At 41.0% G+C, this 25,950-nt stretch overlaps 2 protein-coding genes across 4 annotated transcripts in view; one reads left to right on the top strand and one right to left on the bottom strand.

Annotated features, from left to right (window-relative positions):
* The window catches only part of LOC145442805 (U4/U6 small nuclear ribonucleoprotein Prp3-like), a 43,925-nt gene that overhangs the window by 5,630 nt on the left and 12,345 nt on the right, over positions 1-25,950 (top strand). For all 3 annotated transcript variants that reach the window (XM_080320817.1, XM_080320818.1, XM_080320819.1), the window contains 9 exons: positions 593-724; positions 5,471-5,575; positions 6,944-7,061; positions 7,123-7,192; positions 8,218-8,326; positions 8,679-8,870; positions 10,341-10,501; positions 12,166-12,239; positions 14,764-14,904. In XM_080320817.1, coding sequence (XP_080176943.1) covers positions 593-724; positions 5,471-5,575; positions 6,944-7,061; positions 7,123-7,192; positions 8,218-8,326; positions 8,679-8,870; positions 10,341-10,501; positions 12,166-12,239; positions 14,764-14,904 — 1,102 coding nt within the window. The remainder of the gene's footprint in view (positions 1-592; positions 725-5,470; positions 5,576-6,943; positions 7,062-7,122; positions 7,193-8,217; positions 8,327-8,678; positions 8,871-10,340; positions 10,502-12,165; positions 12,240-14,763; positions 14,905-25,950) is intronic.
* On the bottom strand, positions 17,133-24,810 carry LOC145442812 (uncharacterized). The gene is made up of 9 exons (XM_080320825.1): positions 24,117-24,810; positions 22,743-22,879; positions 22,418-22,484; positions 21,968-22,109; positions 21,794-21,903; positions 20,376-20,715; positions 20,240-20,310; positions 19,140-19,301; positions 17,133-18,288 (listed from the first exon to the last, which is right to left on the bottom strand). The coding sequence occupies exons 1-9, from the start codon at positions 24,434-24,436 to the stop codon at positions 17,769-17,771; spliced, it is 1,869 nt and encodes a 622-aa protein (XP_080176951.1). The 5' UTR covers positions 24,437-24,810; the 3' UTR covers positions 17,133-17,768.

Below are 25,950 nucleotides of genomic sequence, written 5' to 3'. Positions count from 1 at the left end.
ATTAATTACGTAATTATATTAATATCAAGTGATTTGGAGGTTAGGGGTTAGGATTAGGGTTTGGATTAGGGTTAAGATTAAGATTAGGGTTAGGGTTAAGGTTAGGTAATGTAGGGGTTAGGGTTACGGTTAGGGTTAGGATTAGGGTTTGGTTTAAGGTTAGGTAGGTAATGTTATTGTAACTGTTATTGTTACCCCGGCCTGGCCGAATTTACCGAGGACCGAATTCACCGAGGGCCGAAGTGACCGATGGCCGAATTTACTGGCCGAATTTACCGGTGGCCGAATTTACTGGAAACCATTTTATTTTATGCCTTAGGAAGGCCTCATGAGAAGTTTTACTGAATGTTATAGCCTACAGCAACGGTGAAGCATTTGTGAAAATTGGACATGGGCACTTTCTGTTATTTACGGCATGCTTGGTGGTGGTGATGCCAAGTCATCAGTCATGTATAAATAAATTATAACATTACTGAAAGTTACAGACGTGGCATTCAAAGGGTCGTCTCGTGTGAGAGTCTTATATCTTGTAGAAATCTGGGTCCTTTGCATGCCACATTCTCTCGAAATCTCAAATCATTTTGCTTTTCAGGATGATGACGCTGATCCTGGCAAAGCAAAAAAAGTACGTCGCTTTGTAGAGCCTGAATCGAATGCACCACCGATTGTTGCATTGCCTGCCGAACCGGTGTCGGAAAGCCCCGGGATGTTGACAACACAGCAGGTGAGCTTCTCAACTTTCATAAAACTTTCGAAACTCGCTCTAAATTTGCCACTTCTCGTTTACCTCTTTTTTACTTGATGAAAATGCTAAAGCTGGGGTCTCAAATTCAAATGTGCTCGCTGGCCAATTTTGTAGTTTCTGGTAACGCTGTAGGCCGCACCGTCAATAATCTGGGTATTCAATGTATAATTTCCAAGTAGGCCTTATTTGACGGGACCTTGCAGACTGGTATTCCACAAATATCGTGAAAATGTAATTTCTATTGTATACTATTCATGCTTGGCACGAAAAAAAAAATCACATTTTCAAGTATTTGAATAAAATTGTTTTTGTGCTGGCCTAATTTGTCAACATAATGAGTTATAGACACCACACCGTCATGATATCGTGAAAGCTGTCGCATTATAGTATTGCACCTAGAGCGGATATATAACGTGCCACAATCATAGGTAGATTATTTTAGAATTGACCAAGGATTGATCTGATATCAGACCATTTGCACAGTCTAGCCTAATTCGGGTTTCTCATATAGTCCTGATAAGCAGTCTATTGTTCATGTCATTGCCGAAGTCAAATTAAATCAGCGTTAGATGGTGCCATCCATTATTGGAACAGATCAATAACAATTTGTATATCATGATTATTGTGCCATAGTAACAGCAGTGTTTCTTAACCTTTTTGACGATCGTACCCCTTGTGCTTTCAATAAGATTTCTCGTAGGCTGCCCCTGCCAATGCTCACCACGATTTCTGATTGTACCTACATTGAAATCAAAAAGCCTATTGACATGGAAATCGCGCGTAGATGAATAACATTTTTCAGTTGAATAAATTGGTCCGGAAGATACTCCACTTTTTGTTGGTTTGCAAGGTATTTTTCGGCTCTAGGTAGCGTTTGTCGCTGGAAAACCAAACAGTCCTATGTCCATTCTTTGAAAGTTTGACTTTTACCATATAATTTGGATATAAACCAGTTTTGTTTTCAATTTACCTTGAAAATGCAGGTTGATATATCCACTTCACTAGAAATTCATGCTACTTAGGAACTTGGAACCAGGTTAAAACAAGAGATCTATATCTAAATAGTGATAGAAGAATTAATTCAAAAATACTAAAGTGGACATAGGAGAGTTTGATTTTCCAGCGACGGATAGGCCTAATTCCACAATGCATCTCGTACCCCCTGATATGGGGCTTTGGTACCCCGAAAGGGTCCATGTACCCCTGGTTACGAACGCACGGAATAGAAATGTCCAATCACCGAAGAATCCATTGGTGTAACAGCTGCCGAGAGTAGCCTACCACTACCTTAATCGCCACCAGCGATAATAACCTGGATGTAGAGACCAAAGATCACCCAAAATGTTACTAACTTTACATCAGGGGGCAACAGAATGCCAATGGTTTGCACACTGACCTGATTAGATAGCGAGCTACGGCCTTTTGATATATTACTATTTCCCACGACGGTTCGATAGTTTTTGCGACCCTGGTCGTACCACGCCACGACATTCCGAGTCGTATGTCCTCTGTTATTAACGTTTGACTCAAACTCAACTCGAGTCACTTTTATTTGTTCACCCAGTCATTCCGAATTTGAGTAATTTTACACGACTGGTCACTTCAAAGTCCAAATCACAATTTTCAGTCACGAATCATCAACGGGTCATGTTTTATCACCATGAACTAGATAAGTGACATAATAGCTGATCTTCCATCGCATGAATGGCTTTTGAAAGTGATGTGATTGTGAAGTTTGATGAGCTTTCAGGTTTTTGGAGTAGTTTTAGAGTGAACTTGAATTTCTCAAATCTAGAAACGATATGTGGCAGTTGAATAGGCCTATATCGTAGAATAGCCTACTTGAAAATCCAAAATGCCGTCGTAGGCAGCACAAAAGTTTGAGACCCCTGTGCTAAAGTATATCTTTGATCTGCGATTTCTCTTTCTTTTCGAACATGTAGGGTCAGGTACGGGCCACTATTGAGGTGTGGGTCACTGCCATATCTGATATTACAGTAGTTACTTGGCATGCTCTGTGATTGTGGGATATAGCTTTCGATTCACCCGCACCTTTTACAAGGACAACTCTAAAAGGGTTTTTGATTGATTGAAAATGTATAATTTTGATGTCAGTAGATATTTTGAAAATTATAGAATTTGGGTTTGAGTCCCTGAATGCAGATGTTTTGGTCTTGCTTATTGTGTGTGTGAACGGTATTGTATTGTACAGTCAATGGATTGAAGTGTTTTTTATGTGAATCTCGCTAATCTTGATATTTGGTAGAAATCATCAAACAGATTGACTATGGGCCACCCAATAACTCGATATCTTGTTTTATAGGCAAGTACATTAGGGTTGTCCATAATTTGGAAAATCTCACAAACGCTGCGTATCCATTTCTCATTCTATAGATTATTGATAAAAAACGTCAATGAGCCTGCAATAAGCTCTCAGGAAAGTCGTTAAGATTTGTCTAAATTTGCGTTTGAAAGTAGCTGCTGTAGAGTGGGCGTGCCAGCGACCATGGAATGGTGAGAAGACTAGTAATCACGAAATCACGGCTCATGATTGATTAATCAGTTATGCTTGAATGACCTTTACCGCAGCAACTTTCTGATTACGTGCTTCTACTCGTTAAAGAAGTTTGCTAACGGCGATGATTGTGTAGGGGCATTGTAGGTTGATGATTTAACAATAATATTTGACACCTGGTGATTTGTTGTTTTGGTTAAAAAGTCGGTTACGATAGGTTTATAGCAGCAATAGCCTATTGCAGACATGGCAGAGAGGTAACAGAGAATGATTGTGAACTTGTAGAACTAAGTATAAATCAGAGAAACATCTAGTCTGATATGCTTGTGATTACGCCGAGTCCTCCTGCTTTTCTGGGTGCAGGTAAAGTATTAGCCATCGCCAAACTGGTGCAGCACAGCATGTGAGATACATGCTGCGGGGGACAATCCTGTATGCTTATAAGATGATATGTAGACCGACCAGGTAGCTTACATTGGAACTACGAAGAAGAAGAAGTGTAACTATCCTTACTATTGCATCGATTAAATCCATTTATATATCAATGTCTGGTTTGGTTCAAACATCAGTCGTGATGCAGCCAGTGATGATCTATGATTCATTTGGGACAGGCTAAGCTCTACAAGCAAACTGTAGTTTTGCTGACCCCACCAGCATAGTCTGTGCATACTTTTAGATCTCTTTCTGTGGTATGATTGAGGATTTTGACAGCACTTACGGGTAGATTAATTATGCTGTAAGAATCGGACAGGTGCCACGCATAAACGGACAATTCAGTCCATCCTTAGAGCATTCAAAACTTGAATTATATACCACGACCAGAGGCTAATGAGATCAGACAAAGCATTATCACTGTTAAGATTATATTTGTAATCAATGATGGTGCATCCCTTCTGAAACTAGAAATTCGTACGCTACTTGCGTAAGTGCCATTGCAATGTTTCTTTGTGTGTTTTAGTGCTTTCCCTCGATGAAAGCAATGTACACAGACTACAACGGTTACCTTCACAATAAGCCAGTCATGTTTCAAACGTTTTTGTGAAGCAGCTGTCTTTTGTTCGTTAAGTAGGCCTAATATGTTACTAAACATATCCCGAATCAATCTCAGACTCCTCGAACAGCTGATCAGCAAGCCACCACTGTCGTAATCATTCAGGCATAGCCGCTTACCCAATCAAGCGCCGTAATTTCATTATTACTATTCTTCTCGCCATTCTATGGCCGCTGGTACGCCCACTCTGTAGCAGCCACTTTCAAACGCATTTAGACAAATCTTAACGACTTTCCTGTGAATTTATTGCAGGCCTCATCGACGTTTTTTATCAATAATCTATACAATGAGACATGGATACGCAGGATTTGTGAGATTTTCCAAATTATGGACAACCCTAAAGTACATGCTTAAGATTAACATTTATCTTGTCACGAAATTGCACGAAAAAGCTTGACAGACAGTGTTGGTGCTGAAATAAGTCATCAAAAATGTTAAGTTAGTTCTCGTCCCTCTGAGTCAAGAGTCGATTGCAAAATTGCGATAGGTGATTGCCATTGATTAGGGTTAGGGATGTGTGGTAGGAGATAGTGCCTCACAAATCATGCACTGCAGTCAAACAATACCTAACTGAAAACACTAATATATAAATATTAATATTCCTCAACAAGCTTCTGTAGTATCAACTCCAGATATTTTGCAGATGAGTTTTGAACTAAGTGAGCAATATCACTGAGGATTGAGGTTTCAGGGTTACCACATCATGAGATCTGAAAAATAAGGACACTCTTTTCAAGTTACAAAAGTTATGGTAGCGGTCAGCGGACGTTCATTTGGTTGGGTTCACTGACAAAAAGGCTCGTTTGCACGTATAGCCTAATGTTGGAGTGGAGTTGACTTTTATTTTTAGTCAACCTGTTGGCGATAGGTTTACCCTGTGTAAATTTATTATGACATTTTTGTACAGTCACCTAATTATCAAAGCTATAAAAAGAGGACAAATCCTCTTGAAAGAGCACATATGATAATATGATATCCGTATAAATTTTATGGATAATGAATAGGATTCATTTGCTGACATGGCTGTTTACAGGGAATAGCCCGTAACAATTTATAGAGGCCAAAATATGCGAGTCGAGGCAGACGCAGAAGCGAACCTCTCTGAATCGCAGCAAGTTCATTGAAAATGTTTTAATTTGTTTTCAAATCTGCTTTTCAGATAAAAAACATGATGGCCCACGCCAAACAGCAAATTGAACAACGAAAAGGCCAATTAAAGACAATGAGTCCAGCGGACATCCGAGCTCAAGCTGATGCGGCCAAGGTAATTATTGGAACATAGGCGCCGAGTTAATGGGTGGCGGCCACCTCACACAAAATGCTCAAACACCCGGCGTCTGCGATTCCAGGTTTTTGTATATTTCTATTGTCTGCTCAGTTCGATACCAATTCAGTCCTACGAGACCATCAGCGCTGCCAATTAGCGAGTCCGTGGTATTGCGTAAATGCTAACTATTTACCACGGCGCCATTCAATGTTGTTCTGTAACGCCGCTGACTTGGATTGGTTCAAGCCTTTCTCATATTTTGATTAGCGAGAATCAATTACGTCCGTAGTCTGTTTGCGGATACTAAGTTTGAGATGCACGTTGTCAGTCTTAAATTAATATGACACAACAATCGCTACACAGAATGGCGTTGTCTCTCTCCATACAATGGAGAGATAGCAAGCAGGCAGGCAGGCTCACTGCAAACCTGATTAATCAAGCTTTTGATGATAGCGCACAGCAGGAGATGTCAATGAAATTTCCCGTACTGTGTAGAATAACCAAGCTCCCTTTGTACGATCATGATAGCTAAGAACATATGCAGACAGTCGCTGCAATGACACCTAAATAACTATATTTTCGCCTCTGTATCACCAGTAAAAACCTTCACCACTGCCTTCGACTTGCTTTCACTACTTTAAAACCAAGATTTAAAGTAGGCTACTTGCAAGAAAAACAAATGCCAATTCTTCATGTAGCTGTGACCAACAGGAAAATAAATACATTTTGCTTATTGCTTGCTAATACCGCTTTACTGGATTTTGTACACAGTTTCAACTTATTATATTTCTATGACTGCAAATTATTTCATGTAGCCGACCTCAGAAAATTTCAACTTTTGTAAATTCACAACTTTTTGACTAGCCCTGTTGTAGAGGACCCAGTCTTAGTAGTGTGTCCAAGTACTACCTTCTCTGGTGTAGGCCTATTGAAGCATGAAACTGCGGTGTGCAATCAAAAGTGCACGCTTTCTGTCCAATTCAAGTTTGACAAAGATAGGTAAAGGGAAAAGATGCGACAATGAGCAATCCAGAAATTGCACCGATCAAACCTCGTATTCCAAAATTATCCAAAAATCTCCATACTGATATAAGAATAGGCAGCAAAATCACCCTGCACTCTAGTTGGCTAAATAGCCTTACTTCAATTTATTGAAGCTATCATATATAATGTCTAAACAACATTGCAAAAAGATCCAAAAGTCATGATATATGGTATCTAACTTTTTTTCTGTAGAAATCAAACTGTAGCACGTCTGGAATGAACTTTCCAATCTTCATCTCACCAAATGTCTGTGACATGCACACAATTGAGTACGTATTGTTTGTTTTCGCAGTCCTTAACACCAATTTTGCCATACAACAGGCGGCGAATGGCGGAGAACAGCAAGCCCTTATCGATTCTGAATTGAGTAAAGTTGCGAAAGCTGCCGCATTACAGCGTAGGATCCAAGAAAAGCTCGCGGCAAAACCTGGGCTGCTCGGTATTATTTGATTCGCGACAATCATTCTTAGCAATGAATTTCAACGATGGTTTAACTACAGGTAATGTTCAAGCGATATCTGGTCCACAGGCCATGGCAACAATGATCGCCCAAATGACGGGAAAGGAAAGGTAATTTCTCTTTTCGGTAACTGTTTATTAGTTCGGGGGTCTCCAGGCTCCCGGCTGGTGACCAAAGTTTTTGAATATCGTGAGCGTTCGTTCTTCATTTTTGAATTATATTCGTATTGAAATGAACCCTAATATTTTCGGCTGACACTCGTCAGGGGTAATCGTAAACAACTTGTGTAGAATTCAAAAGAAAACACGTATATCCACAATCGTATCACAAAATACCAGCGTGAAATATCGAATATGAGAGCGTTTAATGTGCTATTTTTAGATGGTACACAAACTCTTTTTATTGACACAGCCTTGACTGGTGTATTTTGATGGAAGTCGGCTCCCAGGCACACAAATGAAAGTGTGAACGGCCCCTTCCAACGACGCGAAATCTGTCGTCTCGATAATTTTTTGCACCGGCAGGATAATTTTTACAAGCAAATCGTATTTATTGGTATTAAATCATATTCTATGCAGTTTTTGTCACTTTTGTTTTTCGTATATGCTACTTTGTTGTTCCATAATTTCAGGTACACAAAATCGAACCAATTTGTTTTTCAGAAAATCTTAGTTTTGTTTGTGGATTGCTTCCAGAGCTAGCTGATTTTAGCTCTGTTTTTGTATTTGTTGTGCAGATCAAAACAAATTCAATTCAATTAAACTAGTGGTTCCCTGCATTTACTGCGTACCATCTGAAATGAATCCCGCACCACTAAATGTTATGCGTTCCACAGCTTGAGAACCAATGAATTAAGCGGAACCAAGTTGAAGAAGCTATCCATCCTCAGCATAACATAGCCTGGCACAGTGACTTTAAAATTTTAAAATGCCAGTAGTGACAAAACAACTGTATCGAAAGTGAGAAGTAATGCACACTTAACAACAGACGGCAAGAATATCTGGAGACGCCAGACTGAAGATGATAAACAATAATTCATACTCTACTATTACCAGTAGATAAATCCACAAAATTTGAAAACAATTCTATTGTTCTGTAACAGTGTGACAGCGTAACAGCGACGTTGTGTTTTCAGCCCCGCTCCAGAGGGAACGCCAAAGCCCCTGATCATAGACGAAGAAGGGCGTACCGTCGATGTGTCTGGACAATTCCTTAATATGCCGCAAAGGGTGCCCACTCTCAAAGTGAGGATTTAATGAAATAGTTCTGAGTAGACACTCATAGCAGACTTGTACAAACTAACAATCTAGTTACTTGACTGTCAACTTGCTTTCTTGAGTAATTCTAGTTCTAGTTGCAAGTTTTGACAGTCCAGTAATCTGTGTAAGTCTGACTCGTGTAGAATACAATGGGATGATATTAATATAATATTCGATTGAATAGCATGAATATAATTACTAAATTGTATACCGTATCAGAGTTCTGTACCTCCAGGGCTCAAAGTCAAGGTTCCAACCTGTATTCGGGAGCTTGGATTAAATCTTTGCATTTGCGGCAGTCCTTTACTACCCCATTCCTTTTTCCGTGGCACCGCAGGCGAACATCAGGGCAAAGAAAAGGGAAGAATTCCGACAGAAAATGATGGAGAAACCCAAAGAGGAGCCGAAAGCCGTCAATCATTACCACGACCCGCGTGTCTTGGTTGAAGGCCCCGCCAGACAGCGACGCCAATTCAAGTTCCACGACGAAGGCAGATTCGTGCAGCTGGCACATAAAATACGGACCAAGGTTTGCTGATGGTAGTCCAAAGTGACGCTAATTTCCACCAGAGCTGTTCAGCAACGAAGGGTTTCTACTTTTTTGAATATTCTAGTGGATTCCGCGGGCAGACTAGTTTTAGAGTTGTCTGTTTAAGGCCAAGGTTGCAACTGCAACTATAAAAACTACATCTCCCATCATCAGATGTGTCTTTATTTTTTAGTTACGTCGGTTTTCGCAGTGTGCATGTCACGAGCGGAAATGCTGACCTGATTTTTAATCAGATTACAATTGTTATGAGGCCGCCATTAGGACAAAGCAAAAGTAATGATATCCTTATTGAATCACCCAAAAATATGTAGGGGCCCCGGATAGGCGTCAGATTCACGCTGCGATAGTGACTGTTGCATGCTCTCGTTTCATACTCAAGCGGATAGAGGCCTATGCATTTAGTCTAGACCAGTGATTCTCAAACATTTTTTTAAGGCGCCCGCTTGATGATGGTGAAAAATTTTGCGCTCCCTGGAACGTCATATCAAAGATTATTAAAAACACCAACGAGAATGTTTGCATTACAAACGCATAGTTTGTGGCATGGAAGGTTGAAACACTTCTCAAATTCAGAAAATACGTAGAGCAATATTTCGATTATAAGCTGGACGTAAATCATGTGGAGCCCGAAAAATGTCCGGTTTAATATTTTGGTAAACGTAATCATGTGAAATGGTAGCGCATAGCTCATGGTGGTGTCTAATCCCCAATTCAGCGTAGCTTAAACATAGGTGACCATGAGCTAACTCAAAAACCACACTTTCACCAGTAACACTTCATTCAGGGACCGCGTCTTTTTAGTGCAAGGTTCGGTATCAGTCAAAATCCAGCATTTATCGCATTTAAAAGCGAAATATTATCAATGTCATTATTTAAACTTGTATATTTCAGCACAATTTGAACTCACTACTAATCTAGTCTAGTACTAGTCTCACTCGGAGACTTCGTGCCTCACCTCGGAGGCTTTCACGCCTTCCCAGTTTGAGGACCACTGCACTAGACCAATGATCTTCTTTTTTGATTTGGTAAACCCTAGTAGTTGTTGTTGATGAAATCATGAACCCCTGGTATGTGTTCACTGACGGCATAAATGTATGTATTGTGTATCAATATGTCTATAATTGACGCCTGGAAAATCGCTATTTGTGGCCATGATGTGGGTTGATCGCGAATACACTGATTTGTCGTTTCCAATAAGGGGCATAGCGCTGTAGCTTTGTACTATGTGTTTGGTGTGCTGGGTTAGGACCAATCGAAGTTTGCAGCCTTCCACAGTGGTAAATAGTATTGAAGCTGTAATTCTCGTTGATATATCAACTCTTAGTAGCTGGGAAGATGCAATTCAGTACTCGAATCATAGGGGCACTGCTTTCTACTCATTTTAATCTGTCGGTACAAATCTTATGCCGAGCGGAATTTCATCAACTATTTCGTTTCACATTTCGACAGACTCAACTCGAGAAACTGCAGAACGAAATTGCCCAAGCAGCACGGAAAACCGGCATTCAGCAAGCGTCGAAGCTAGCCCTGATCGCTCCTAAGGCGGTGTCGGAATCGGGCTCTGTGCCGGACCTGGAGTGGTGGGACGAATATCTCATTCCTCAAGCGGGGTATGCGGATTTTGTTCGAGGTTTTGTAGAGCGTTTGACTTGACATTGTTTCACACGAAAGGGGCACTGCGCTCTGCATATGCTGTGGTCTCAAACGAAATTGGAAGGAATGAACAACACACTTAGGCAGCAGCCGTTTTCCTCAGAAATCCACCACATTCCAAACAACAGAACGCGATAAGAGAGGATTCCATTTCCAGAATAATCCGATAATTTTTCAAATTGAAAATTATTTTCCTTCCCGAAACTTGAACCGGGCTCCTTTGGTCTCGCTGGAGAGCCAGGGCAGTAATCTAAGGCAGGGTTGTAATGACTCGAGTCATGACGTAACTTTGGCCCGTCTCGAGTCACGATGATTTTGTGACCCGACTTGACTCAAGTCATTTTTTCGAATGCGTATAATGACTCGACTTTAGTTAATTTGTGTATTGACTCGACTTTTAGTCAAATCATTGTGCATGACACTAACCAAGTCATATGATTCCAGACTAGAACGGCCTAGAAAGACATTTCATTGCAGCTTGGAAGAATAGTAAAGTCACCACATTATTGGTAATTTGTCTATCAGTCCTGAAACCGGTATTTGGAAAATAGGGCCAGAAACCATTAGGACTGAGGAAAAATAAGATGTTGTGACTGCGTGCCATTCTATATCACTCGAGCAAAGTTGAAAATATGGGTTGAATCAAATCGAACTCTAAACTGAACATTGAACACAATGACTTGAACTCGGACTCGAGTCACAGCACTTTGAGTCGGCCTTGACCCTCTCGTCACTGACTTGTACTCGGACTCGGTGGTGAATTGAAAATGACTCGACTTGACACAGAGTCAAAACTATTAAAGTGAGACTGATTGTGACTCGAAACCGTCTGCCTTGGTTACAACCCTGATCTAAGGTAGTTTAGCGAACAAAGTGCAGTCTGTCTTTTTTATAAACTGAGATTTTTTTACGAAAAAATCAATATGTCGACAATTTCATCACAATTGAACCCCAAGATGGTGCCAGAGAGTCGAAATCAATGCATCTTTCTCTTGACATATATACCCCTCTGCTGACACACACACATACTAAACCAGTTTTGTGCCGTTTATTCCAAGACTGGAGTATTGAAAGGTTTATCCTGCCAAATTTCCCCGAAGCTCGGTTTGATGTACAAAATGAGAGATCACCAAGAATACAGTGCACTGCACTACTAAGTCGACTTGCGGTGTCCTGACAACGTGGAGTCAAATTTTCCTACTCTGAAAATATCTGGAAATTCGAGATGATACTCGTATGTTTTTAAATAACTGATTGGTGGTACAGAACTTGAATTTACTGTCATATGTTTTTATTCAAATTTTCATTTTGGCTGTACTTCTCGACCTATAATCATAAGTAGAGGGTCAAATGAGGTAAATAATACCTTTCGTGAAAATTTTTCAGCTGCAGTTCTAAAACGGTGGTTTCTGAAGAATATGGCTACTGCGTAAATGTTTTCAAACCTTCTGCTTTAATTTGTGACCACATTATATTTAAAGGCCCTTTGAACGACTGTCGGGCCGGGCTCTCTGCGCTTGCTAGTAATGATGGCAGGAGAAATAGTTGTCTGTATTAAAAAAAGGACTTGATGATGCTCAACTTGAACATACCAGTTTTATATCTTTTCTTTTTATTCTAGATCAGATAACGGAGACGAAAAATATTACGGAATAACAAACCTGATTGAACACCCTACACAGATGGATGCACCAGGTATTTGTGACTGTTTGTGAGACTGTCTTGAATACTTTGTGTTTAATCTACGTGATCATCAGCACTGATCTTCCATCTCCGGTTCCATCATGTGTGGGGCATAGTTATAAAAATACCAAAAATGCGCAAGAAAAATCTAATTACTCCAGCAACTTGATTAAACTGTTTCTTTATATATTTTCTTGTTTTGGTGGCGGAGGTAAAGCAATTGGTATGACTTGTTACGCAATGAATTCGTTGTTGCAATTTGAAGCACTGGGCACCATATATAAGTACATGAAGCGACCGAATTAATCAAATGTTTGGGGCAACAGTAAATTATGTCGATGTCGTCTTTATAAAAGAACGTGTAGAAGGCAGGTTTTACACAGTAACACTGTGAACCATTTGGTGAAGCCTATTTAAAGGTAACATGGTTATAATTCTGTCAGCATTGTGTGTCCTGAAGTGAAACCAAACATAGAATCAGCAAATCTATGAACAGATTCAAATTTCATCCTGTTCTAAGAATCGGCGCATGGGGCTAGCGTCTTTAATTCTGGCAAATTGGTTATTGCGGATGACCAGCTAATACGGTGTCATTAGTGACCCCGACACATGAGGATCATCAGCAAATAATGTTTGATTTGTTTTGAACTTGTTCATATAATATATTATATAAATACTAGCCCCTGCGTTTCAGCTTATGGTCCAAGTTTCACTATGGTAGGGCTTGATTATGGATTCAGATGTTGAATGCCGCCCTCGCGAGATCCCTGCCGTCCATGCCCATTAGGGTTGTCCAAAATTTGGAAAATCTCAAAAAAGATGCGTATCCATGTCTCATTCTGTACATTATTGATAAAAAACGTCAATGAACCTGCAATAAGCTTACAGAAAAGTCGTTAACATTTGTCTAAATGCGTTTGAAAGTAGCTGCCATAGAATGGGCTTCTTAGCGACCATAGAACGGCGAGAAGACTAGTAATCACGAAATCACGTCTCTTGATTGGTTAATCAGCTATGCTTCAATGATCACGACCACGGCGGCTTGCTGATCATGTGCTTCTACTGGTTCAAGAAGTACGCTAACGGCAATGATGATTCTGTAAGCGCATTGTACGTTGGTGATTAAATACTAAAATGAGACACTTGGTCTTTGAATTTTTAGTATTAAAACTAGATAACGGTAGGTTCAGAACAACAATACCCTCTTGCAGGCATGGCAGAGGTGAAACAGCGAATGCTTGTGAGCTTATAGATCCCAGAAATACCTATCTGATATGATTGAGGTAACGCCAAGTGGTCCTGCTTTTCTGGGTGCAGTGCAAGTAGAGTACATTAGTTATCACCAAACTGGTGCAGCACACCATGTGAGATGGATTCTGGACACAATCCTGCATACTCAGAAGATATGTGGGTCGACCATGTAGCTTGCATTGGGACTCTAAAGAAATGTAACTACCTCACCGCTTCAATACATTCTTTTTTATTTCCATGTCTGATTTGATTCAAGCATTAGTCGTGATGCAGCCGGTAATGATCTAAGATTCATTATGGACATGCTAAACAATGCATGCGAACAGTCTTTTTGCTGGTCCTACAAGCATAGTCTATGCTTGCCTTCAGACCTTCTTCCGGGGCATCATTGAGGACTTAGACAGCACTCGCGGGTATGATTCATTATGCTGCAAGAATGTGACAAGTACCAAGCGTAAATGACTGATTCATCCAGCCCGTACAGCTTTTAAGACTTCAATTACATAGACTACCACGACAAGATATAAGTTCAGACACGGTAGTGTCAATGTCAAGTTTTATATTTGTATTTAATTATGGAACATCCCCTCTGAAACTAGAAGTTCGTTAGCCACTTGCATAAATGCCTTTGCAATATTTCTTCTCGTGTTTTTGTGCTTTCCCTCGATGAAAACAAGGCATACATGCTACAATGGTTGCTTTCACAATAAGCCATCAAGTCATGTATTTGAAGTTTTTGTGAAGCAGCTGTTCTTTGTTCATCATTTATTTCGTCACTCAACATGTTATGAATTAATCTTAAATCATTATCTGCGGACCAACCTACTCTGCGCTTACAGAATCACTGCCGTTAGTCGACTCCTTGACCAGCTGATCAGCAAGCTGTCACCGTCGTGATCATTGAAGCATAGCAGATTAGCTAATCAAACGCCGTGATTTCGTGATTACTAGTCTGCTTGCCGCTCTATGGTCGCTGACACGCCCACTCTACGGCAGCTACATTCAAACGCATTTAGACAAATGTTAACGACTTTCCTGTGAGCTTATTGCAGGCTCATTGACGTTTTTTACCTATAATCTATAAAATGAGACATGGATATGCCTAAATTTTGAAATTTTCCAAATTATGGACAACCCTAATGCCCATCCCTGATTTGCATCGAATATCATTTTGAATTTATCTTGGACCTTACAACATAATCTCGATTTTGTTTTGATATAAAACAACTTTGAATTGAACTTAGCATGAAGGCCTGATCGGGTTTAATTTTGCCATGGTCTGCAGGTAAAAAGAAAGAAGTTTCTCTTGGCTTGTTTCTCACAAAGAAAGAACGCAAGAAGCTACGTCGACTAAATAGAAGAGAGGCTCTCAAAGATGAGCAAGAAAAAATTAGGCTTGGCCTGGTACCTGCACCTGAGCCGAAAGGTAAGACCCAACATGCACCTGCTTCATTCGTGAACAGATTAAGCACCGTCCCAGTTATTTATCCATCATTTATTTCATTGTTGATATCTTTTGATCGGATGTTTCAAAGTCATTGCAGTCGCTTACAATCAGTTTTTGTGATCATTTACTGTTCTTCTATGGTTGCTTTCAATGGACTTGGCTCCAGAGGAAATGGTCATTACAGACATTTTATATGGACTGATCCGGCCAGGATAAAGTTCGAGGCTTCACAAACAGTGACACGTTATTGCAGAAACATTCTCTTGTAAGGACCAGGTGCGAATGCAATATGCATGGGCCATGGGGGCACAAGCAGATTTTGCTGGCTCTGCAATGTGACACGTATTGTCGACTTATGTATACAGTTGCGAAGTTCTGATTTGTCCATTCTTATTATCTTCCATTGTGATGCTGAAGATTATAGTATAATCGATGTCAAGTCTGTTACCAAGTAGGCATGATTCATGAATACGGATGCGCCATGTGCTGGATGGAACTAACGATTCCGTCAAGGTAAATTGTAATAAATCATGAAAAAGCTGATGATGGTACTCTTGTTTCTGCTGCGGTTGACACTACGTTCTACGAGTACAATTACTGAATGTCTATATCTTCAACGTCTCTGTAATGAGAAACTAGAATGCACTCTCTTTGGGCAGACTTTTCTAAATATCGACGACTTCACCAAATTCGTCATTGCAATGATCAGTCCTTGTCGATGGAGAACTTGTGGGACTTGATATATATTATATATACAGGAGGCAAATTGTGGAATTCGCTTTGTAAACACTACCATTCATATACTCATGTAGATTCCCTCTCACTATGAATATTTGCAAGATATTATTGTAATTGATGATTGTCCCTGCTGATTTGTTGACTTTTGATGTAATTTTGTTCAGCAGGGACTCGCTTGGATCGCATAGTAAATCCGTTTCATCCAGAAATTTACTTTTAGCGGCCTTAATTAGGCAATTAGGGAGTAGGCCAATATGTTGACAAATTCTTTGCGTTAGTATAGTCCAGTGGTTCCCAACCTTTTTCGACTCATCGCCCCCTTTTGAAGCTCCACACCGATCATCGCCCCCCAAATATTTGGAACCGAAAAACAGCACTTTGTCAGCACTAAAAGACGCACATGATTTCATATTGGTATTTCTTGACTGGCAAATGATTTTTTCCTTGCGGGATAGCATTTGTCATGTAGGGTTAAGGTCGCCAGGACAGGAACATTCGACGCCAGCCATTGAGGCGCCTATGGACAATTAAACATATATGTATAATTGTATATATATCGAAGTTCTCGGTCTTCTCGCTGCTGATCGTTCTGGCACACTTCTCGGAGTCGCATGTTGCATGGCCTCTAACTTCATATGTCTTGGAGAGTCGTGGCGCAGTAATGGCCGACGACGAAGTCTCCCATTTGCATAAATCATGCGTATTTTTGTTGGGTGACGGGGACCCCAACATCAAGATACATGAAAATAATAAATCGCGTGCATAGCGCAAATTTTTTAAAAAAGTTGCACGAATTTCTAAAAAATTACTCTATCATTCATGTTAATTCACGAAATAATTTTGGGCTTCCTTCGATTTCTGGCCCCCACCCCCAATTGGGGGGTTTGGGGTGCGGTAGTTACGGTCCCGACTCCAATATAGCCATTTTAACGGGCCATCGCCCCCTTCGTTGTCTTCGCCCCCTGTCGCCCCCTTCGTCCGTTTTCGCCCCCCTATCGCCCCCTTCGTTATTTTCGCCCCCCTAGACCGCCAAATCGCCCCCTGGGGGGCGATATCGCCCACGTTAGGAACCGCTGGTATAGTCCATGGGGTCCTATTTGCAACTCAAATGCCCCACATACATATACATGTGAATAATGTATATAAATGCTCCTCAAACTTTTTTATACAACACTCCTTTGGCGAGATAGTGTAATGGTGATGCGTCCGGCCACTTGATCAGTAAGTCGTGGGTTCGATCCCTGGCCGAGTCGTACCAAAGACTCAAAAACCGGTACCCGTGGCGCTCGGCATCTACGGATAGCATGGAGAAAAAATCATGGGTGCTGACTAAATGACCTCACGGTCGTATCGCATCTCCGTCGTCAAAAGCATCTCGATTGTGCAGGCGAAACCGAATACCCCCCTTCCCCTTCTCTCTCTCTTGGCAATGAACCAGTTACCGAACACCTCCCACCTAACCACGACAACAAATTGTTCTGTTTATTGCACACATGAGTCAAGTTGACGCTTATGGCATTTTTTGATTGATGCAATGCAGACGCAGCATTGTAGACGTTAATGTCAGATTCACGACTCTAGAAATTTCAGCACAGACGCATTTAAGAAATGAAATCGTGCAAGCCAATTTTCCTTTCAGAGCCACCATACTTTTTTTTATTTCATCAAGCGCTTGAAACTTCACATCCTCTTTGTACAGGCATTTAAATACGTGTCCATAAGCCTCACTGGCTAATTGTCCGTTGATTGATTGGTTAAAATCTCATTTCTCATTTCTGCGTACCAATGAAGATCTACAAGGAGCGTTGTTGGGGATTTCAAATCCCATTGACGTGATCACATATTCATATATCTGCCCTTGCTGCACAAATAGAGCAGTAAAGTTTAGGCTTCCAAACAGTTTGCTTTGTGCACAACGTCCCAATTTACTCTCAGCACCCTCAGAGTTTGTAGCTATCGCCCCTTGGTGATCCGTAATGCCTACAGGGAGTGCTGAATCCCAGTTTGGAAGCCCGGCATAGATGAAACAAAACCTCTGGTGTTGGCCTGCCATCTGAGCTTATCTGTATTCAGAGATTTACAATCTGTCATGCCGCTGGATGGTTTTAAAGGTGATCTTGGAAGTGCTTCGTAGCAGCATGTTTGTGGTTATTTCTCCTCTTATGAAACTTTGTTTGAGTCCCTGTGCTAAGCACAGAAGTTTCATTTGGGTAACCTTCCAAGTGCAGGTTTCCATTCACTTTCAATATCACTTCTTCTACTTTGCTAGCTGCTGTGGTGTTTGGAATGCTTTCTGCTTCGTCAGTCTCTGCACGAATGGATTCCTCCGTCTTTTCTGGACTCGCCTCCGTTTTGCCATTGGTCCTAATCGACAAACCTGGGTTCAGTTCGAAAACTAGATCCCCCTCTTCCATTATTATCGGAGAATGGCATTGCGGCATGTCCCAGTTTGTGAGCTGCGTCGAAACACTGCCGACATCACTGTAGGACAACTCCGATGTCGACGATGTGAACGATGTAACTGACGCCATGTGCTGTAATCTACCGTGATTCGGCATCCTACAACTTCCAATCGAGGTGTCACGCAAGCAGTTCCCGCTTGTCTGTACTGCGATGACCTTCATCCTGCATAGAAAGAGAGAGAGAGAATTTTTTCAGTATGGAGTCTGATTGGAGTTTAGATTTAATTTATGTGCCAGGCAACATGCAGTTCATGAATGCATATTGTATATATGTGATATTAAATTAATATTGCTAGATTTATACACATCATAAATAGTTACAGAATTGTAAGATAATTCTGCAGCAAGGAGATTTTTTGATCATCGAGTCCACTGCGACTGTTGGGTGTTATTAGCTCTAGATCAGTGGTTCTTAAACTGGGGGGCGTGAAAGCGTATGAAAAGGGGTGCGAACCTGCGGTCAACTGAAATTAGATTTTTACGCTATGCGCGATTTATCTCCAGTTCATAGCTATTTCTCTGTGTATAGTCCGAATTTCATGTTTGATAATTCTCTGATCGACAGTCATGTCGTTCCATGCCATCAAACTAACTGTTGGGATTGATAGCGTTCTGATTGCATTTTGTGATATTACGATAAGGGAGGCGCGAAAATTTTCACTATCATAAAGGGGGTTTCACTGAAAAAAAGTGTCAGAACCACTGCTCTAGATTGTGTACATTGAAGCTATAACAGTGAAATGTGAGATAATATGGTGAGTGCTGCAGAGGACGTATCGAATTAGTAGAAGAAATAAATAATAATATCCATATCAAAGTACTGAAATACGATTGTTGATGATGCATACTTAGTGAGTAAACACTATGGAGTACGGTTGATAGTGTTGCATATGATGAGTAAGGCATCTTGAGAGAATTTAACTGATCAAACGTTACATCTCGAGGTAAAGCTGATTATGTAATAGTTCTACGCCGCTACGGTTTTGTTGCCGTGTTCAATATGCCGTGACTCACGATTTAATATTCGCGCTCGGATCCGCCGAGGTTCGTCTTTGCTGCTCCCTCGTTTGGCACGCGGCAACGCTGCTGCTTCTCAATCTCATGCATTGCTGCCGTCTGCATTTTTTCCTCGCGTTGATCAGCAGGTCTTTGAACGCTTTTCGAAAATTTCGATTCCTGAAAATAGCGTGTGTTGCAAATGCTCCTAGCAGTATCCGAAGATCTGCTTGAATCTTTCTCATGACCCAGGACAGTGTAACTTTTTACAATGACAGCTCGTTTATTAAAATACGGTGAAGTCGACGGGCAAACGGAACGATAAGCGGACAGAGTGAAGCCATATCCAATTAGTGTCCACGGGCTAAAATTAGTAGGGGCAAATTATCCAGGCTACGCTCGGCCTGCTGGCAGTACTTTCATCAAACAATGTAATGACGGCCTGTTCAGCCACGCGAATAATTATTATCCACTGGCGGCTCGCGAAACACTGTCAAAATCGACTTGTACCAGCAAAGGTCGATTCACCGCATGGGACGGTAACAGAGTTAAGGTATGTGTACCATTGTTACATCACACTAATAGGACGACTCCACAAGTTGCCCTGACTGCTCGGTATTTTGATGGATAAGAGAGAGTAGTTCACCTTTTCTATATTGTGAGCGACTTTGAGAGAACAGACAGTGAAAGCTTGTTATGAGCTAGGCATTTACGAAGCGAAAACATAGAAGATAATAGATTTTCGTAGAGACTTCGCTATATATGAGCAATGAGCATATACAAGCGGAAGCACAAAAAGAATGCGATTTTCGCCGCGATTTCGATATATATTGATTGCTGAGCGTCTATAAATGGGTAATCATTGTTTTTGAACAGAATTTTAGGTGGGGCAATGCCCCAGTTGTCCGACTTGACGTGCCGCCACTGTTATTATCTATCAGCAGCCATGGGAAGTTGATTAGAGATCGGAATCGGGCATCAGCAGACCAGCGGGCGGTGTGTGATGGTGTCATTATTGTCCATCGCGACCAACCTGGTCGCGCCACCTGCTGTGTAATACACAGTGTGTATTCGTTGTACAAAGTGATGCTAAGGTTGGTAAATATCTTCAATGGTACCTCCAAGTATATATCATGACGTTCCATGCGCTGTTACTGACGAGCAGTAGAATGAGAACACAATGCGTTTTCTGAAGAAAAAAAATGCGGCTGCATCATATTGCTTGATTTCGTTTTGAAATGACATTTGTTGTACCCCGTACAGTTCGCTTTTGTAGTATTTGATATCTACACCATTATATGCCGACACTATGATCAGGGCCGGCATGACTGTTATCGTAAATACGAGCACCAGCAGTATAATGGTAACGGTAGCCGTCACTTCGTTGCTACGTTTCGAACGCGACCTCGTCATCTTGGAGTGGGACACCCGTCGCTTCATTTTACCACTTTTTTTCAGCAACATTACACCGGTCGCTAGATTCAGTCCGAGCAAAGCTAAATATGGCAAACCCAGCGCGCCAACCGTGTACAAAAGTGAAGTTAGAGGATCGACAGTTCGTAACACATACATCATTGCCGACGTGAGACCGTAGCTGTAAAAGAAATAATAGGGTCAATAGAGCAGGTGTCGTGGAACCTACTGAATACTGCAAATCGCGTAACATTTCGGGTGGGCCACATTTCACTGGTTAAAAACATTATTGCCATGTAATGGTTTATAACCTATTTCAACAAATAAATATTCGTTCTTCGTTCATTCTGGACAATCCTCCTTCCATACCCATCTATATTAGTAGACCGCATTATCCAAGAATATATTCAAAGAACAATATCCAAAAAAATTTCAATTTGACAATAGCTCTACAGCACTGGTCGCAGAAGTAATCGAGTGCCTCACCTTTTCAACATTGTCAAGACATGTAATTGTCTTATTGTAAGTAAGTCGACCTTGCTGCCTAACATTTACAAACACGCTGTATAAATTAACGTCGATGGTTGCAGGATATCAGGCGAAGCGTGAAATAATTGGTGTTTATAAAATTTGACTAAAATTGTACCTGTCGGGAGTAGGCATAATTTAAGGAAATTGAAGGAATGTAGACGACTTATGATTGTCCCCGACTTGGGAGGACTAAAGTTTTTCTATTGTACTAGATCACGCGTATGTGCAGTGTGTGTGCTGGCCTTAATTCTGTAGCTAAACTTGGCTAAAATCGAATAGGCAGTCGGACGCTGGACAGTGGACAACTGGACATACCACCATAATTAGTACAATATTTAATAAATAACTAATAAAAAATCACGAAGGATTGCTTAAATTGAATGTCAAGCGAGTTCCCGACCAAAAACAACTGACAAACGTCTGACCCACAGCTACGTTCGAACCCCAACACGGTTGTGCTGGGTACCCCAATTTTAATGTTGTGATGTGGTGGAGGTATCCATGAAAAGCGCAATGGTGTTTTTTGGCCCAGCAATTCCAAATTAGCAGCAAATGCATAACCAAGTATACCAATGTATGTTATCAATTTGCATTTCTGTTGTCGGCCAGGGCAGTAATCATCGAACGAGGGTTTATGACGTGGTGGCTATGACGTCAGGTATACATGATATGGTATGGCGGCATGACGTGTTATACTAAAACTCCGTGTATCATAATAAGCTACCCACGTAAAATGATCCGGACCCATAGCAATCGGTAAAACGACGGAGAGCACGACACACAATATCCAGACGATCGCAATGAGCCAAGCGGCCACTTTGTTTGTCAGTGCCCTACCCTAAAATGCAAGATGTGAGCATTAGCGACACATCGTTATTGTTACCTGATGGTTCCACGCTCGCCTGCATGTATTTTATTGGGAATTTCACGGCGACAAATCTGTCGATACTGAGGAGAACCAAGTGAAAAATCGATGCCATTGCCGACATAACACTGATGATGCTCATAACCAGCCCCGTGGTCCCATGTTCTGCTTCGTATATTCTTAAAAATAAAAATACATAAAAAGTTGAACCGAAAATCTTATTGATCCGTATGGGCTGGGTTGCCTAGACTCCGATATATTTTCGTTTGTCCGAAACTGCGAAAAATGCAAGTGAGGTTACGAGAACGCTATTTTATCACGGGGCAAATATGGGTTAGTGCTCGGTATCATGGACATATAGGACATGCTTTTGCGGTTCAACCCCCATTCGCCTGACTTCACGAAAATGGCTATGAATCATGTCATCTTTTATTGTTCTTATTACAATTGCTAATAATATTGATTTTCCTGATGTCATCACTCTCACCTGTAGCACAGAGTGTCTGGTAGAATCTTGTGCCCAACCGGATCGACCACATAGTCCGTAGAATTTACTGCGGAAAAAATGCTGCACTTTATCATACGGTATGTTCGCATTGTCAGAGGTGTAGATTTCTTCTGACTTCGTCATATGATAAAACGATATACTTTGTGTTTTTACTCTAAACTGGTCCGCTCACACGGTTAAATATAGTAATCCCACTTTAATTCTTGCTTTATGGACTACTATTTCTCACTGATTACTTGTGCAGTAGACTCTGTCACTTTCGATTGGTAAGATACATTTCCTTTCGTTAAAATTCTATACTCACTTGCGTCTTGATCATAAGGTCGCAATATCAGGTCAAGCGTGTCGTAAGCAGATTTCGGGACGATAAACCCAACTGACAGGTCCGCCACAGCCAGCGAACACTTGAACATATTGAGCGAGTTGTGGAAATTCTTATTCCTGTGAAAGGTCACGTGGATACCAATTGACATATTCATCTTGCGGTGTATACGTAGATAGTACGTTTAGCGAAGGGGCCGTTAATGCCGGGGATCTCGGCCTTTTTTGCTGCTCGCGCATCCTTGTCAGGTTAGAACAGGCGCGTGCAACACACGCATATCCCGGATATCGTTAGCTCCTTGTTATTGGTTTTTAGGTTTTTGCGAGAAAACGTTTTCGACTATGAACTGAACATCAACAAGGCAAAACCGCGTTCCAATCTAACTGATGTTGACGTGTAGCCTATACGAGGCGTTTCTACGTCTGACACAAAGCCAGAGTTCAAGGAACTTGTTGACAACTTTGATCGACCACAAATGTCTCGTTGACTTCATTACGTAAATAAATTCATTAAATAACTGTTATGGTCTCTATGCTTTGAACTTGAAGTTGACATTAAATACGTTTTATCCCTTGAATAGGTGCATATTACTGCATAATGTATCGATTCCAGAATCCGCCCCGCCAAGCACTTCATTATCGTCCCGCCGACTGGAGAAGTTTCCCGCCCCTGGTTTAGAGCAGTGGTCAACCTGTTTGACCTCGCGCACCGGTAAAACTTCAAAACGAATGTTACGGACCGGCGAACCTTGAAAAGTCAAAATCAAACCTAAATTTAACTTAAACGCGCATGTGATGTACCGGAAAGTTAATTTAATGCTGCCTATTTGTACGTGGTTCTATCGAATTTTCTATAAGGCGAAGCTGCATGGCGAATTCATGTGAAAGACCACTAATTTTATTATGACTGTTTGGTATCTTTTGAAAGAAATGCGACTTTGCTCTCTGTTATACTACGAAGTGTTGATTGATTGCGCTATAACAATTTAACGAAGTATGTTTAAAATCTCCGTTGCTATAACGTATAACTTGTATCTAACGAATTGTGGGCTATACGGATAAACAGTACAGCAATTTCACCATTGCCACGTACGCCCAAGTAGACCGTGAAATCTCTATTGCGAACCATGCAAAAAATACGCCTCGAACTGCTCAATCAATTTAACATATGATGATTTGTATATAATTGTATTTTTTTAAAGCAAAGACCGTAATGACGTAATATCATTTACAATTGCAAAATATAAGTTTACTGTGAAATCTGTTTGAAAAGCTCCTCTCTGACCCAAGGATCTTCAAACCCTTGATGCTCAATATCATATTCCTCGACTTTTTATATCTCGGTAAGATGACCTACCTTGTAATTACAAGGATAATCCCGGCGTTACCAATTATTATGGTGAGTGAAAGTAGTATTTGTACCAAAACAAGACCCGCAACTGCAACTGTACTGCAATTCGGGCAGTCAAGTGGACTTGCTTGAGTCGACCGGTCGCATCCTGCCGTGTCACAAAATGGCACATAAAAACAGTAAGATTTGACCCTCAAAGCTGCTATTCCGGTCGTTGCATTAATATTGGAGAATGAAGTACTGCTATCCACGTCTTTTGTTATATTCATATCATTAAGACATGTTCGCATTAATTTTCTGGAAAAAAAGAGAATTGCTTTCGTCATACTCACATGCTCGCAGTTTGAATTAAGAACATTGTTACTACCCGAAGCCGTAACACGTAATCCAATTTGTTAATGGCGGAATGTCGTCGTTATATTGATGAAATGTTATTTCGCACAATACAAACTTGGTGTCTTACAGAGCCAGACTTGCTAGCTGTTCCTTTCCCACAAAATATTCTCACCGCTGTCAAGTATAATATAGCGAGTAAAGACGCTGAGTAATAACGATTTCAATATATTATATCAGTCGACAAAATAGTTCTTGTGTCCGCTTTTGCATGCATTGACTTGCGTACCTGGAAATGAAGGGGCGAACAAGGTATCAATTCTTTCTATCGAGAGATTGTAGCGAAAAAGTGATGGAACTATATCTAATTGTGGCATAGCGCGCGCAATCCAATAAAGTGTACCGACTCCGGCGGCGAGACTAGCTGTTTTATACCGACGGCTTTGGTCTCGTTGTCACGTGGCTGCATCCGAGGTAATTAGATGTCCCGAGGTGTTACAGATAATGCGTAACCATGATCTCGACCGAAACATAGGTGATTACTGACTATATAGAGGAGATTCTAGTGAATCCAGTATAACGGTACACCCCACCTATGTGTGCCTGGATAAAGAAAAATTTTCTGCGTAAAGAGCATCCACATCCATTGATAAGATGTTGCCTGTGCTAATGTTTTGGTTTATGGAAAATAATGCCGCACTATAAATAAACGAGTTTTCGATCATTGTCTACAGTCCTGCCCTATTCTTGAGCTGATAGGTCAGCAACGACGCCGTGAAAAAAATGGACTTGGATTGTGTGCGTTCTGATGCCATAGCTGCAAAATTTCCCCAGGTTAACATAAAAAATATGTATTCCACTGCTGCTATAAAATGTGCTATTCATGTTTCTGTAGTTCCGATGATTTCCAATTTTTAAAACAATGATAGATCGTCATGCGTGGGGTTTAATATTATTTTAGTTGGGGATGTTATAAAATTGTTACGAGATGTCTAATTATCGAAGCATACATATTCGCGGTATCTAGGACGATTTTATCGTCTAGACGTAAAGCCGACTCGTAAACAGCTATGAAGAATGGACTCCTTGCAGTCGAAAGACTTCATATAAACGAGGGATTAATCAATTTGTACTTCCGTCAACGAATTATCGTGTTATTACCCACTTTTGTCAGCGTAGGAGACACGCGTTGTACTAGCTCCACACGATACGTTTACGTTTATTCATTCGCCACTGGCCCACTGTAATAGATATATATATCTATTATTGGGCCACGATATACCCAATCACTTGCTGTATGAGTATGAAGTATTCACATCCGGCGGATGTTTCGAAGACCTCTGTTTTCTTCAGTGCTGATGGATTACATCTCTAGATTCCGGCGTAAACCATCATTCATCATTTTCGAAACATGAAGGGCTGGTCGTATCTGACAATCTTTCCGGCGAAGCGGCGTCAGCATTCATTAACCGAGACTGTCCTTGTGTAATAGGCCTACGTCCTTGCG

Source organism: Botryllus schlosseri, chromosome 7, assembly GCF_051294905.1.
Source record: "Botryllus schlosseri isolate E-star chromosome 7, Bs_hap1, whole genome shotgun sequence".
NCBI lineage: Eukaryota > Metazoa > Chordata > Ascidiacea > Stolidobranchia > Styelidae > Botryllus > Botryllus schlosseri.
The sequence above is the reverse complement of the archived record's forward strand: the minus strand, read 5'-3'. Positions and strand labels throughout refer to the sequence as shown.